The 13,663-nt window shown below is 37.0% G+C and overlaps 1 protein-coding gene across 6 annotated transcripts in view; it reads left to right on the plus strand.

Annotated features, from left to right (window-relative positions):
- Positions 1 to 13,663, plus strand: part of CROCC2 (ciliary rootlet coiled-coil, rootletin family member 2) — a 101,085-nt gene that overhangs the window by 27,838 nt on the left and 59,584 nt on the right. For all 6 annotated transcript variants that reach the window (XM_087725526.1, XM_087725528.1, XM_087725529.1 and 3 more), the window contains 5 exons: positions 181 to 396; positions 3,783 to 3,982; positions 7,279 to 7,461; positions 8,481 to 8,625; positions 11,411 to 11,557. In XM_087725526.1, coding sequence (XP_087581652.1) covers positions 181 to 396; positions 3,783 to 3,982; positions 7,279 to 7,461; positions 8,481 to 8,625; positions 11,411 to 11,557 — 891 coding nt within the window. The remainder of the gene's footprint in view (positions 1 to 180; positions 397 to 3,782; positions 3,983 to 7,278; positions 7,462 to 8,480; positions 8,626 to 11,410; positions 11,558 to 13,663) is intronic.

Below are 13,663 nucleotides of genomic sequence, written 5' to 3' on the forward strand. Positions count from 1 at the left end.
AAAATTATAAATTAGGGCCTGCCTTTTAAATATGTTTGTTGTACTTCACAATGCCATCTGAATTTAACTTAAGAGTCACTGGAATCCCAACTCTGACATTCTAGGCAGTACCCATGCACCAGAATCTTTTCAATAACATTCATTTGATTAGGATTTACTTCTTCCCAACTTTCCTTTTAGTTGGCTCTTGCTGAATCAAAGAACATAGGACTTATTTCCAAAGATAATGCCAAAGCTTTACCAGAAGAAGACACTGTATGGCACACTTATCCCCTGGGCTTTAGCTCACCTCAACACCAATGGACAACTCAGTCCCGGATACATTCTCCATCCTGCCAGAATGCAGCAATACAAGCAGTGCAAGCCCTTATCCAAAAGTCACAACAGCGTGAACAGGTTGGATACACTAGTGCTTTTATTTTATTTGTTAAGCTTTTATCTACTTTCATGTCATTCAGGTCTGAGCAACTAGCATACCTAAATGCAATAATAAGATTAAAACATAATTTAACAAAATAGTACAATATACTATTACTTCATGCACTGAGAAATAAACCAGTAATCAACATTCCTCCTCCATATCAATTCTCAAATGTCCAAGTTTTCATTCATTTCAAAAAGCCAGGAAAAGTGGGCCCATCTGACCTCTAAGGCAGTGTTATTCCAGATAAGGGAGGCAGACAGTCCAGCCCTTGTACCCTGTGAGTTACAACTCCTTGGGATATAGGTCCAGATATGATCACATTTATACATATTTTTTCATATATATTCCAAATAATATTAAATATATTGATTGATGAGTTGTGACTTTTATGGAGAATGGCTCAGTTGTGATTTCCCCCCAACTTTGAAATACAATTCCTTGTAACATTTACTGCAAAGGCAGTTAAGACAATTTGGAATCGATCTGCAGTGCTGGATATAGAGTAAGATGTAAGTGCAGTGGAGTAGAAAGACTTTCACGTGAGGAATTCAGAAACATTTATTAATTCCAATGTACATTGATTTATAGTATATAGTATTTGGACTAAAATATTTGTCCAAGGATTTAGTTTTGTTTTTATAAAATTGAGAAGTTGGAGATGATATCTTGAAGTTGTAACAAAAGTTTAAGGGAAGATGTTTATAATTCTGTTGTCCATATTTCTTCTTTTTTCCTATAAAAGCCCCTAGGCCATCATTCTAAGTGGTGGCTTTGTTATACATAGCCAAGTGGTTGACCTTTATGAATGAAGCTAAAATATTCTTTGGAAACAGACATTATCACTTAGAGCAAAAACTTATCTCCTTTTATAGTAAAATTAAAAACAAAATATATTGAACAATGTCTAAGTATCACACAGACCCTCACAACAGAAAAGTTGTCAGTATTCTTTCCTATTTTGTCTAGAGAATTGGGGGGGGGCATTTACTTTGCCCTAACCTATTTGTAAATTAAATAGATATTAGAAATATTCTATTAGTGTGCAGTGGTCTTTATCTTAATATATTTTGAGTTGGTTTGGTTTATTTTCTGTCCAAATAGTAAGGAGCATGATGTTTGTACTTCAATTTTCACATTTTAGTGGCTATTGCTATCCACGCATGAATGCTGGCCATCCCAGGTGGATTTTGTAAATGCTGGAAAGATATATTAGATCTACAGCTGCAGATTTATATCAGTGGACTGTAGTAAACAGCTGCAGGAGATAATTTCAGGTAGTAAAACGGTGACCAGAGATCATTGCTGAACTCTTTCTGCACTTACAGCTGTTCTCCCCAGCTGCTCTTCTTCTAGGCAGGTGAAACCGAAAAGAAGTCCAAATGGACTAGGCAGAACACCTTAGGGATAGAGGAAACACTCAGCAGTCTTTACCATATCTGTGAAATCTTTTCCCACTTCCCACACATAGGAAGTTTCCTACCTTTAAACTATCCACATTGGCTTAATTACACACAAAGCCTCTCCCTTTCTGTTTGAACTGTCACGTCCATTTCAGACATTTTCCATTGTGATATAGAAGTAAGAGTGTTAGATTAAGATTTGGAAGATCACAATTCAGATTTTGGCTGTAAAGTTTCTGGGTAATTTAGCCTGGGTATTGCTCTAAGCATAATGTAGCCTACCAAAGAGATTTGTGGTAAACATTAATAAAAAGAAAACCCAAAAGGATAAAACTACATATTGAACCCATCAGCAACTAGATGGGAAAGGAAATTTATGAATAATAAATTACCTTAGCATTTTTGCAAACTCTCAATTTTCCTCCTTAGACTTATTCCCAACTCCCATTCACATAGACACTCTGGAAAACCTCTCACTCATCCATTTGTTGTCTTATATGTTTCACGTATATTGAAAGCTACTTGAATAATGTCTGTTTTTCATTTCATTGCTCTGTATATCTGGGAGAAAGCTATAGATCAGGAAACAACCTATGACTCCAATAAGGCAGCATACAGCCACCAACTGCTTTTGAGGCACTTTTGAGCATGGAGCTAGACTTCAACAATTACCAAAAATCAGAAGAATAGTGTAGGGAGAAAAATCCAGTCTGGTTCCAATCCAGGAAAAAAAATGCTGGACATAAAATGGAAACTGGCTACAAGGAAATAAGATCTCTGTTTATTTGATTTTCCAGAAACACCAGTGACAGCAGCATATTTCTGAAGTGGCTGACAAAATGGCTGAGTGAATGGATGGATTTTTATAGGGTTCTGAAGTTTGGTGATTGAGATGCTCCGGGGGGTTGTGTAATGTAGTGAGCCTTGCATCTTTTACTATATCAATGTTGATGGGTTTAATCTTATTATGTCCTGAAGGTCATGTTCTATGCTTAGAATTTGGGTTGGGGAATATAAATCCTTAATTCCATCAGCTCCAGCTGATCCTGAACAGATAGGCCCATTCTTATGGATGCCAAATCTCCATTTCAAAAGACCAGTCTCTTCTGCTTGAGGCTGTTTGCCTATGGCAGAAAGACTGGGGCTGCTTTCTGCCTTTAAGAACTTATTTCCCCATTTCTTCTTTGGGGAAATATTCTATCCTGCCTCTTTTTAATATTAAGAACAAAGAGTATTTCAATCTGAGGAGGGTGTGTGTGTGTTTCGTACAATAGTTTTCCACAATTTGTGGGAGGGAACATACCCAAAGTATAAACAAGCAGGAAGATTCCAGCCCACTTTCTATCATTATTACATCCTCAGCATCCTCCTTTGAAATTATAATTTCCCAAAAGATTATCCATTCCATTCAAAATAAACACTATTTTATAGAACTTGTCATCTCTTTATTAATATGTATTTTCACTCACTTGCTTCTCTCTGTTTCAGTGGAATGCAAAGTTCCTAAGAGAGGAAGTGCATCTCCAAAGTCTAGATTTTACCAAGGGAATTAATATTCTTATTACTCCTGACCCTTACTCCTACATACAATTGATCCTAAAGAAAGAAAGAGGATAAAAGCTATTCCTCTCCCATCCCTTTATTTACATTGCAAAAAAATAGCTGTTATAACTCCTTCGACAGCCATTATTATCTAGCACATTGTCAGTGAGAGAAGATATAGCTCATCAGAAAGGCCAAGGGACTGATTTTGAGGCTTAAGTTTCAATATCCGTTTTCAACGTTTCTTTTAGGAAAACCCAGATCCATTGCTTTAAAGATTTGGCTCATTAGGATGGATGAACATATTGATTGGAGCACTTGGTTTATCTGTTTAATGTGGAGAGGTTTTCTCTCCCCTTGTGTTTGCTTTGTGGCATTTGAGTGGAAAGAACTTCCTGTTTGATCTCTATGAACAGGAACTGCATGTGCAGTTGGAATCCTGCAGAGATATCCTGGGATCTGTCAAGAAGCAGCTTGCCGACTGCCAGCAGGAAATGAAGGCAGCTGATCAACAGCTGCAGGAACAGAAGCAGGAATGTGAAGAGCTGACAAGGGCCCTGGAGGACTGCAGGCAGAAAGCACAGCATTGGAAATCCTCAGTGGAAGTTCTAGAAAGGTGAAGGTTGGGGAGGGGGGGGGGGGACAGAGGCTTGGCCTATTACTGTAATGATCTCAAGGGGCATGGCTTTGACTCAGTTCTTCTGGCAGTTGCACCAGTTGTGGCCTCAGAAGATGCATCATAGAACTTTTAAAATGATTTGTCACTTACAAAAACTCTTCTTGTTATGCAGATTCCCATAACTTCTGGGGAAAGATTTTGGCACAGTAACAGAGTATCTATTTGCGCACAGAAAATTCCAAATTAGCATTTCCAAACAGGATTGGAAAACTCTCTGCTGGAGAGTTGTTGCCAATCATTAAATATAAACAACATTGTACTAAATCAAAATGAGGCATATGCTGCTCCACCAGAATGCTTTTTTGCAACTCTGATTTCAAGTCCGATTTCAACTTTCAACTCCGATTTCATTGCCAAAATCTGTGATAAGCTACCAAGCAACAGCTCTATTTGGTGGGTTGCATGCTGGTATATATATTTCTCTTTTTGCAAAGTAAAAGGTATGATATTTTTTTAAAGTAAAAAAAAACCTCCAGTTGTGGGGGGAAAGGTCAAAAATATTGGTATTTCTCTCCTGATGACAGCTTCACATCGATTTTATGTCCCTGTAGCCTCTTCTTCCTGAAAACATACTGTAGGTTGTTAAAATGCTGCAGCTCCTGGTCACAAAAATACTGCCTGGTTCTGAGTTAGATAGAGTTGTTTTTTGACCCAGTATAAAGCAGCCCCTTATGTCTGTCTGGGGCATAATTTTAATGATTGAGTTGGGTACTTACTCTTGGGAGGATAAAGAAAAGTGTACTATCGATTTTTTCCATGATATTTACATGGAAGATTCTTCTGTTCTGATGATATCATTTTACTCTTTAACACTGCTTTCTATTGTGATCATCAGCCAAAGATGTGAACAGTGATGATTAAAGTGATGATTAAATGCTGGCTTTGGGAAAAACATACATCAGCATTTGTTGTTGCCAAAGGTTATCTAATATCTCTGCACACGACCTCAGCAATATTATAGTGGTATTTAGATTTGATGTTTATAAAAGTATACATATACAATTAATTAGTTCATAGAAAGTTATTTGGCAAGGAAAGGTATCCAGGAACATATAAAGAAGATATTTACAGATGCTCTAAATGCAGGCATAGTGGACAGATGCAACTTCCCTGCAAATGCATTTTATAGCCAGACAGCAATGCAAAATACCCTCTTGTGGGTATCAATAGGATACATCTTTAAAAAGGCCTTTACTGCAGCTCTCTACTGTTAAGATAGGATAATAATGGTAAAAGCACACCTAGAACTTTTAAAGGTTAATATTAATGGCTTAAATTGTTCCCCGTGAGCAATATCTATCTATCTATATAAAAGCCAACTACCACTTACTCATCACGAAATCTCCAGAACAGTAAATCCTACAAACTTGAAATTTGGCACGTATGTTCCTCTTAGCTTCTAGATGCTTGCTAAGAGAGAATTTTTCAAAATGATCATCAGATCATCAGTATTCTTTATATGTATTATATTAACATGTGCGGATGCTAAGGAGTTAGACATTCTACTCGCCCCCCCACCCTCACTAGACCGGGGATGGGCATGACCAGTGCGTGACTCATCCAGCCTGCAGACTTTACATGTAAATTTATCAAGCCCGATCGCATAATTTTGTAGCGAAGCACGGGTATCCAGCTATTTTACATACACAAGATGGTGGAAGAATTTATTTCTCCCACGTTACATCATTAACTTACAAAATTCATGGAGGCCTTAGAGCATGGGTGTCAAACTCACCACATCACGCTGTCATCATGTGATGTTTCATTACATTTTCCGTTTGTGGAGCTGGGACGGGTGTGGCCTGCACGTGACACATCTGGCCCACGGGCTGCCAGTTTGACACCCCTGCCTTAGAGTGATGCTAAGATCTTTGGAGAAAAATGTCTTCCCTTCCCCAGCACTTCCTGGAATCGCTATATGATAAGGTGGTGTCACATGATAGTTGCAGTTAGCAGTGATAGCATAGAGACCCCTATCTGCAATTAGCCAGGTGATGCTATAGGGTGTTGTTGTTTTTTAACTTAAGCAAAGCCAGAAGAGATCTCTGGCTCAGATGCTATAGTTTAAAAACTAAATGTAATTCTTGTTTACTCCCAGCCAGTGAAATTAATATTTTTGTAGAGTTTTACAAAAATCCTTATAAAAACTGTCCAGTCAAAATAGACAAGCAAAGCAGATTTTTTTTAAAGATCTACCTTCCCTTAACATGTAGTGTACTCTCCTGTTACAATCCATTTGAATTTAGATTGCAATGTGTCATAATTCTGCTTTTAATTGAAGTTTAAATAAATGGTCTTTAATTCTTTCCATTTCAGTCATATGATGGTGAAAAATAGTTTGAATTCTCATCTGAAAGCTTGCCTGCTTTTGAACTTCAAAAAAAGTTCTAAAGAGTTATTAGAAACAGCAGTTCAAAAACAGAAGAGATAAATATAACAGCTTTTGAGTAATAAATATGTACAAGAGTGTTTGCAGAAAAAATGCATTTCCATTCTCCTACTGTCATGATAGAAGAGTGATCCTCAACATTTCCCTTGGTTAGGGAATATTGTGAAAATCAGCTGTGCTGGTTTCATCTATAACTGGGATGCCTCTGAGCCCGTTTTGCTCCTTCCTTCCCACTTCCTGTAGCATTATAAACACTAGAAATTGAACAGAGATAACACAGCCTCTCTCTTTAAAGCAGGTAGTGAAAGCCAAGCAATGCTTCTTTGAAAAGTGGGCTGACAAGACTTGATTTCTAGTGAAGACAGTAAAAACTTGCAGAATCTTCTCATCACCCAGTGATTTCCCCTTCCAGTTTGTCTCACACTTTTCTTCCAACAAATATTTCAAATGTATGGCATTTATAACTGGACAAAAAGCATAGGGCTAGGTCGTTGGAAAGGAAGGATTTTGATGAGGGGTGGTGGTGAATCTGTTCCTTCTACATTTTCTGATAGAAAATAAATTATTTATCCAAGCCTTATTTTGCAAAGAAGCAACTGGTCTTTAGAGGTACACAATCAGAGGTGGGTTTCTGCCGGTTCGTCCTAGATTGGGCGAACTGGTAGTGGCGGTGGTGGGAGGTTCTGCCCACCTGGCCAGACACTTCTGCGCATGCACAAGTGAACAGGTAGTAAAATAAATTGAAACTCACCACTGTATACAATGATAGTTCCACCCTGACAAGCTTGCCCATGTCTGAATGATCTTGGCCCAAAATTGTTCATATTTTCTCTTCATTTCTCAGAGAGAAGGAGGCCTTGGAGATAGCAGTCGAAAGCCAGGCTCAACAACTTGATACTTCCCATCTGGAGGTAGAGCGCCTGAAATCGATGAATGGAGAGCTACAGAAACAGCGAAAACTCCTTGAAGAGCAAAAAGAAGATGCAACTAAGGAAAGGGAGAGGACAAGGAAGGAATTGGAAAGGGGGTGAGATGCTGCAGTTATGTCTCTAGGACTGTGCATTGAAAGAGGAATAGGCCTAGAAGATATTGGTGGGCAGCAGTTACTAAAAGACAGCTGAGACATTCCATTATGTGGGTGGAAAAATAATCTCTGAAGAACAGATCCTTTTCACTCAGGGGAAGCCCCAGACTCTTTAAAGTCCCATCAAATTGCTACATTTCAGGGGTACTTAATTTGGATTTTTTTAAAAATATGTAAAGTTAGAAAAATTGGAGATACAGTAGGCAAAGAAAGCACTTATTTATGCAACAATTGTGGAATTGGATGGTGCAATATATGAAGACAATCATTTTAGATTACTTAAAAATGTAGATATTTATGGAAAACACAGTCAACAATAACCTTAGATATAACTACCGAATTGTTATTCCACAATCAGAGATGATACAACTTTAATAGTTGTTACTGGAGAAAAACAAGAAGAATTTCGATTTGTCCTTGTGTCTGATCGGAATCCTTTCCAGAGTCATGGTTGCCTGGGATTTAAAATAGAATGCTGGAGTGGGTGTTCTAACACAGTGTTCTCAACCTTGGCAACTTGAAGATGGCTGGACTTCAACTCCCAGAATTCCCCAGCCAGCATTCGCTGGCTGGGGAATTCTGGGAGTTGAAGTCCAGTCATCTTCAAGTTGCCAAGGTTGAGAAACACTGTTCTAACAGATCTTTCCATTCTCATTATTGCAATCTTGTGACTACATCGGTATTCCTTGCTAAATGTAAGGACAGTACAAATACGTTTTGGCATCTTTTGGCCAAAATGCCAAAGTCCAGTCTCCTTGCAGCCATTTTCATCCTGTTTTATGCAAGTTAGGATCTCTAATCCAGAAACTACCATACAAGTCAATAAACATATTCTCCAACTCAGATTCAGAGTACAAACATGGTACCCCCCACACATTCAGGAAGTATCAACAATGTGTTCAGCATAATCTGCTATGGTTAGTTAAACTGCAAAGTCTAATTAGACTTTTCTCTATCCATAGGCAAAGGTCTCTGGAGCAACTTGAGGAAAAAATGTCAGTCCTGAAGAAAGAGCTAGTGAATGTGAAGGAATCTTTGAACCAAGCCATGCTGGAAAAAGATGTATTGGAGAGTGCAAAGGAAGGCTTGAGCAAAGCACTTTCCAAAGTAAGGATTACTTGTTGATGTGTTTTCGCATGCCAATGGGCTCTATTCCCATCTCTTGCCCTGACTGGGGAGATGTCTTCGCATTCACTTTAGAATTTCACACTTGCTTTTCTAAGAAATATTTTATGGAGAATATTCTATGTAAAACCTTTAAGAAGTGTTAAGTACTTCTTTAATTTTGCCAGTTTTTGCTTGCATAGACATAAACTTTCAACTTTAATAAGACTTGTATGCCGCCCACTCCCTTGGGACTCTGGGCGGCTCACAGCAAAAGTAAAAACATTTAAAAATTTAAAAAAATACAATTATTAAAATTAATGCATCATCCATTCAATCAAGTGGGGCTGGATGTTAATCAACAGCCCCAGGCCTGCCGGAACAGCCAGATCTTGGTCGCTTTATGGAAGGCCGGGAGAGTGGTAAGGGTCCAGATCTCAGTGGGTAGCTCATTCCACAAGGCCAGTGCAGCTACAGAGAAGGCCCTCCCTCGGGGAGCCGCCAGCCGGCATTGTCCGGTCTATGGTACCCGGAGGAGGCCCAACCTGTGCGATCTTATTGGTCGTTGGGAGGTGAATGGCAGGAGGCGGTCTCTCAGGTAGCCAGGTCCAATACCATGTAGGGCTTTAAAAGTAACGACTAGCACCTTGACACCAGCTAAGTAAACAAAAATGAATATTGACCTTAATTCTGTAGCTATTGTACTTGAACCTGACCTTGAACCATTATTACCCAGCTGAATGCTGACACCTTAGTCAGTCTACACTATTATATATAAACTTTGTCCCTGGAAAAGATATATTTGACTAGGGTGATTTGTACCTTAACTCCTATTTTTGTAAGCCATTGGAATAAGCCACTTAGAGTTGAACTGTTTGAATCAGCATAGAAGCCTAAATAATTGGCCATTTGGGGTGGGAGTTCCAAATGGAAACCATCAATCAATCAATCAATTTATTTTTATAGTCTTAGACCAGAGACTAGAACAAATAAAAATGCTCAGTAAATATACAATTAAAAATTCTAGTATAAAATAATAAATAACAACTAAAATCTATAATAAAATCCAGTCTGTCAATTATGCATGGTCTTAACTATACTGCAATGGAAACCATGAAAGCATAGAATGAAGAAAGCTGTCTTAATTGCATCAGGTCTATATTACAGCTATAGAGAAGAGTATTTGAAGCATCAGGGTTTCAAAAAATTCCAGAGAGATTGAACTGGATCTTGGGAACATCTGACTGTGTTGCTGAAACTACTCGTCTGAGTTCTGGTATAAGTTTTAAAGCCATACATTATGTGGAATAGGCGATCTGAAAAACAATGTTCTGTAATAGAAGGACTACCTAAACATAAAGTTCTTCAATGGCTTCCTTTATGTCTGCAACTTGTATCCTAACTGTGAGGATAGAAAAGGCATTTTGTTAGTTGCAGCCTAGGCCTTGGCTTCTTCCTAATGGCTTTCTGCCACTGCATACAGATTTTTTTCTGTTCTGAAAGCCTTCGGTTTCCAGAAGATTAATTGGATTGCTCATACTTGGATACTGTTCCCAGCTTGCTTGTTTTTTAACATGTTTCTTATAATTATGGTGTTTAAAATATGTAAAAAGTTTGTGCACAAGGAAAGGAATGACAGTATACCAAAGCTTGCTCTAATCAGCTGTGATGAACTTCTTTTGCTGTCCTAGAAAGTTTGAGTGATGGTTGTAGATTTACCAACTGGAAGACACCAGATTGGAGAAAGCTAGTTTAAAATACTAAAAAGTTTCATTCTCTAATCATAAATTTCCTGATGATGGCAATTAAAGAATCTGAAAAATATACAATAAAACCTTTACTTTATTGCAAAGCAACAAAAGAGGGGGGGGAATAGGAAATCTGAAACAAGCTAATGCTGTAGAAGAAAACAGAAAAATAAACAAGTTTATTTTTCGCAGCTTTAGAGAGGAAAAAGCAGAAGTATGAATGAAGTGTCTTGCAAGCTGTCATATTTTCAGAGTTTTAACATTTCAAAACAGCAATCTAAGTGTGAAGTTAAATGTCTTTTCTCGGAAATATTATGCCCACTATGAAATATTATGAAGTCTTTGGGTAGTTCCTTCGTGAGTAAGTGTGTTGGTCAAAGACTTCAGTAAAAACTACCACAGCTGCTCACGTTGGCTCAGCTTAAGTGAGTAGCAGAATTTTTTTTGCCACCCACTCTTTTGGCCTGCTTAACATTTCTGGAAGGGAAATGGCATTTTCCTAATAAGAATATTTCTGATTACATAATGATCTTAAAGAGAAATAGCACTTTCATTTCAACATATGGATGCCAAAGATCCTTCTCTGTTTTCCTTTAGATGCAATTAAATCTGGGTAGCATTTGGGTAGCATTAAATAGGGAATGGTCTGGTCAGATTTACATTTTTAAAATGTAGTATTTTAATAAGGTATTGATCTTCATGTGAATAATTTTGTATAGCCCTTATTGTAATCAACATCTGACCAAATAATTAGCACTCAAAAAAAGTATGCATTTTCTCTGATGAATCCATGCATCGTATCAAAGACAGCAATCCAGGCAGGGCGAGACATTGAAGTAAACATGCATTCAAAATTAAAGAATTATTTACCATCTCCTGCAGATAGATGGAAAGTTTTGTATTGCCATTTTTCCTTGGAAAAGAACAATCATTAAAAAATTGTTGCCAAGCTTACGGTTTATCCATATAGTAAAAATGATAGGGTTTGATGTCTTTGTAAGCATAGTCTAATCTGAATATGCCTACAATTTCCACCTCAGGTTGAAGCCAGCAACACTGATCTTGAACTCTGCATACACAAGATGAAATCAGAAGATGCTGAACTAAGGGACTCGCTAGCCCGGATGGGGGCTCTAAATGAAGGACTAGCGAATGACAAAATCAAACTAAACCATATCATCCTCCAGGTAACAAGATACTATAGTAATTGTGCTAGTGACAATAGTATAGTAATTGTCACTAGTAATTGTCAGGCATAAAGAATCAGGACCATGGATTAAGCAGTTCAGATTATTTATTGCTCATGCCTATACACAAGAATCTTAGTGAACTAACAGTCAGCACTAAATTAGCACTAGGTAAGAGTTAATGGAATTCAAGAAGGGTGGGACTTGGACCTCTTATGACAACATAATGACTCCAGGCTGATTCCTTTCTTGACTCCCCCCTTCCTGCTGTGGCCACCCCAGGATCCGCCTCTCGTTCTTTAGCTAGGAACCGACTTTAGCAAAGAGCAGTAACTGTACATGTCAGCTTGCCTGCACTTGATGAATAACAAACTTTCAAGTGTTAAAGATTTAAATACTGAATGATAACAAATAACAGATTCTTAGATCAAAAATAAGGATATTAATTCCACTTTGTTCAAGAGACAAGGCAGTTACAGTGTATTCTTCAAGGTTATAGTAAAGAATACAAAGAAGTGAAACACTGAAAAATTTAAAATTGTAGAAAATTTAAAAAGCAAAACAGAAAAACATTTTAAGGAGGAATTGTCAGTAGCTCACATTTTCCCTTTCCTTTCATAGTCCCAGCTTCTAATCATTACAGAAGTATTTGTACCTTTCTTGAAATATTGGAGATAGTTATTTACATTTGTTTAAACCATTTCCTTTTATATTCTTATAATTGATCTCATACCTCTTTTACTTTAAAAAGTGTTCCAAGTATCTAAACCTGCCTTTTTATATATTATATAATACCTTTATTAAGGGAGCAATTCCTGTGTGAATTTAGTTAAATAAATATACAGAATGAGCTCTACTCTTGCTGCATATTCTCTGACTTTATTGTCCCATTCTTGTATTATTGGTAAGGTTTCATTTTTCCAAGATTGTAGCAACTTCTTCTGGTCACTGCCAGTACATATCATAGATTATGATACTTTTTGTTTATGCTCTCTGGAATTATTCCTATTAAATATATGTGTGGTTTTAGTTAAAATGCTATTTTTTTTAAAAAAATCATAATGTTTTAGTGTTATTTCCTTCCAACATTTAGGGTTTACACATCTACACACACACACACACACACACACACACACAACCAATGCAATATGGTAGAATGTTCTCTATTATTGCATTTCCCATATTATTTATTGTTGTTTGATTTGCCCATCTTAGGAATCATTGATAGGGGTGTATACTTTCTATAAAACATTTTGTACCAATATTTCCTAACATTATAACTTGGAGTGAATTTTATTAATTTTTCTATAGTTCTTCCCATTGTTACAGCGTAATTATGTTTGATATTTTGCATTCCATTTTATCATGCCCTTTGTAACTTATTTTATCTCTGTATCATATCAAAAAACTTTATAGAAGAGTCCCAATAGATATAGATTTTGTATACATGTTTCAAATTCAGTTACCTTTTTTGATGTGTCTCCTTCTTCCCTGAGATCATTTTAGGCACATTAACCAGGGTAAATTCTGATCTTTATTAAGCAATTCTTGTTATGTCTCTTCAGTAATATGATTTCTGAATCCAGATAAACCACATTAGTATGTATGATGTTTTGTAGATACTATACAGCCCTGTCAATGATTCCAAAGATAGACAAATCAATGCGAGAAATGCAATAATAAATAGAACATTCTACAATGTACATTGCTGTGTATACACACGCACACATGTATAAATTACGGTAATGTTGGAATAAAAAATATTTGAAAGTGATGCTAATGGTAAAATAACCAGTCTTATCCGTTTCAATTTTTTTGCATACTTGTCTCACAATATCTTCTTCCTCCGCTTCCTCTTCCTTTTCTGCTGCTCTGTTTCTTTCTTTATATCATTAATATCTATGAAGTCATTTGGCTAAACTGTCTCTTTCTAAAATTAATATTCTGTTATTTGGATATTTTACCCATGTTATTATCCATAATGGACAATTTTCTTTTCAATTTTGTAAGATTTTGAATCTTGTTTATTCTCCACTCCATACAAATCTAAAATTTGAATTTGCTGCAAAAGCTTGCAGAGAACAAGCCATTTGTGATAGTTGCCGT

The sequence above is a fragment of the Thamnophis sirtalis genome, unplaced genomic scaffold (assembly GCF_051295495.1).
Source record: "Thamnophis sirtalis isolate CommonGarterSnake01/CBP01778 unplaced genomic scaffold, rThaSir2_p1.2 scaffold_11, whole genome shotgun sequence".
Lineage (NCBI taxonomy): Eukaryota > Metazoa > Chordata > Lepidosauria > Squamata > Natricidae > Thamnophis > Thamnophis sirtalis.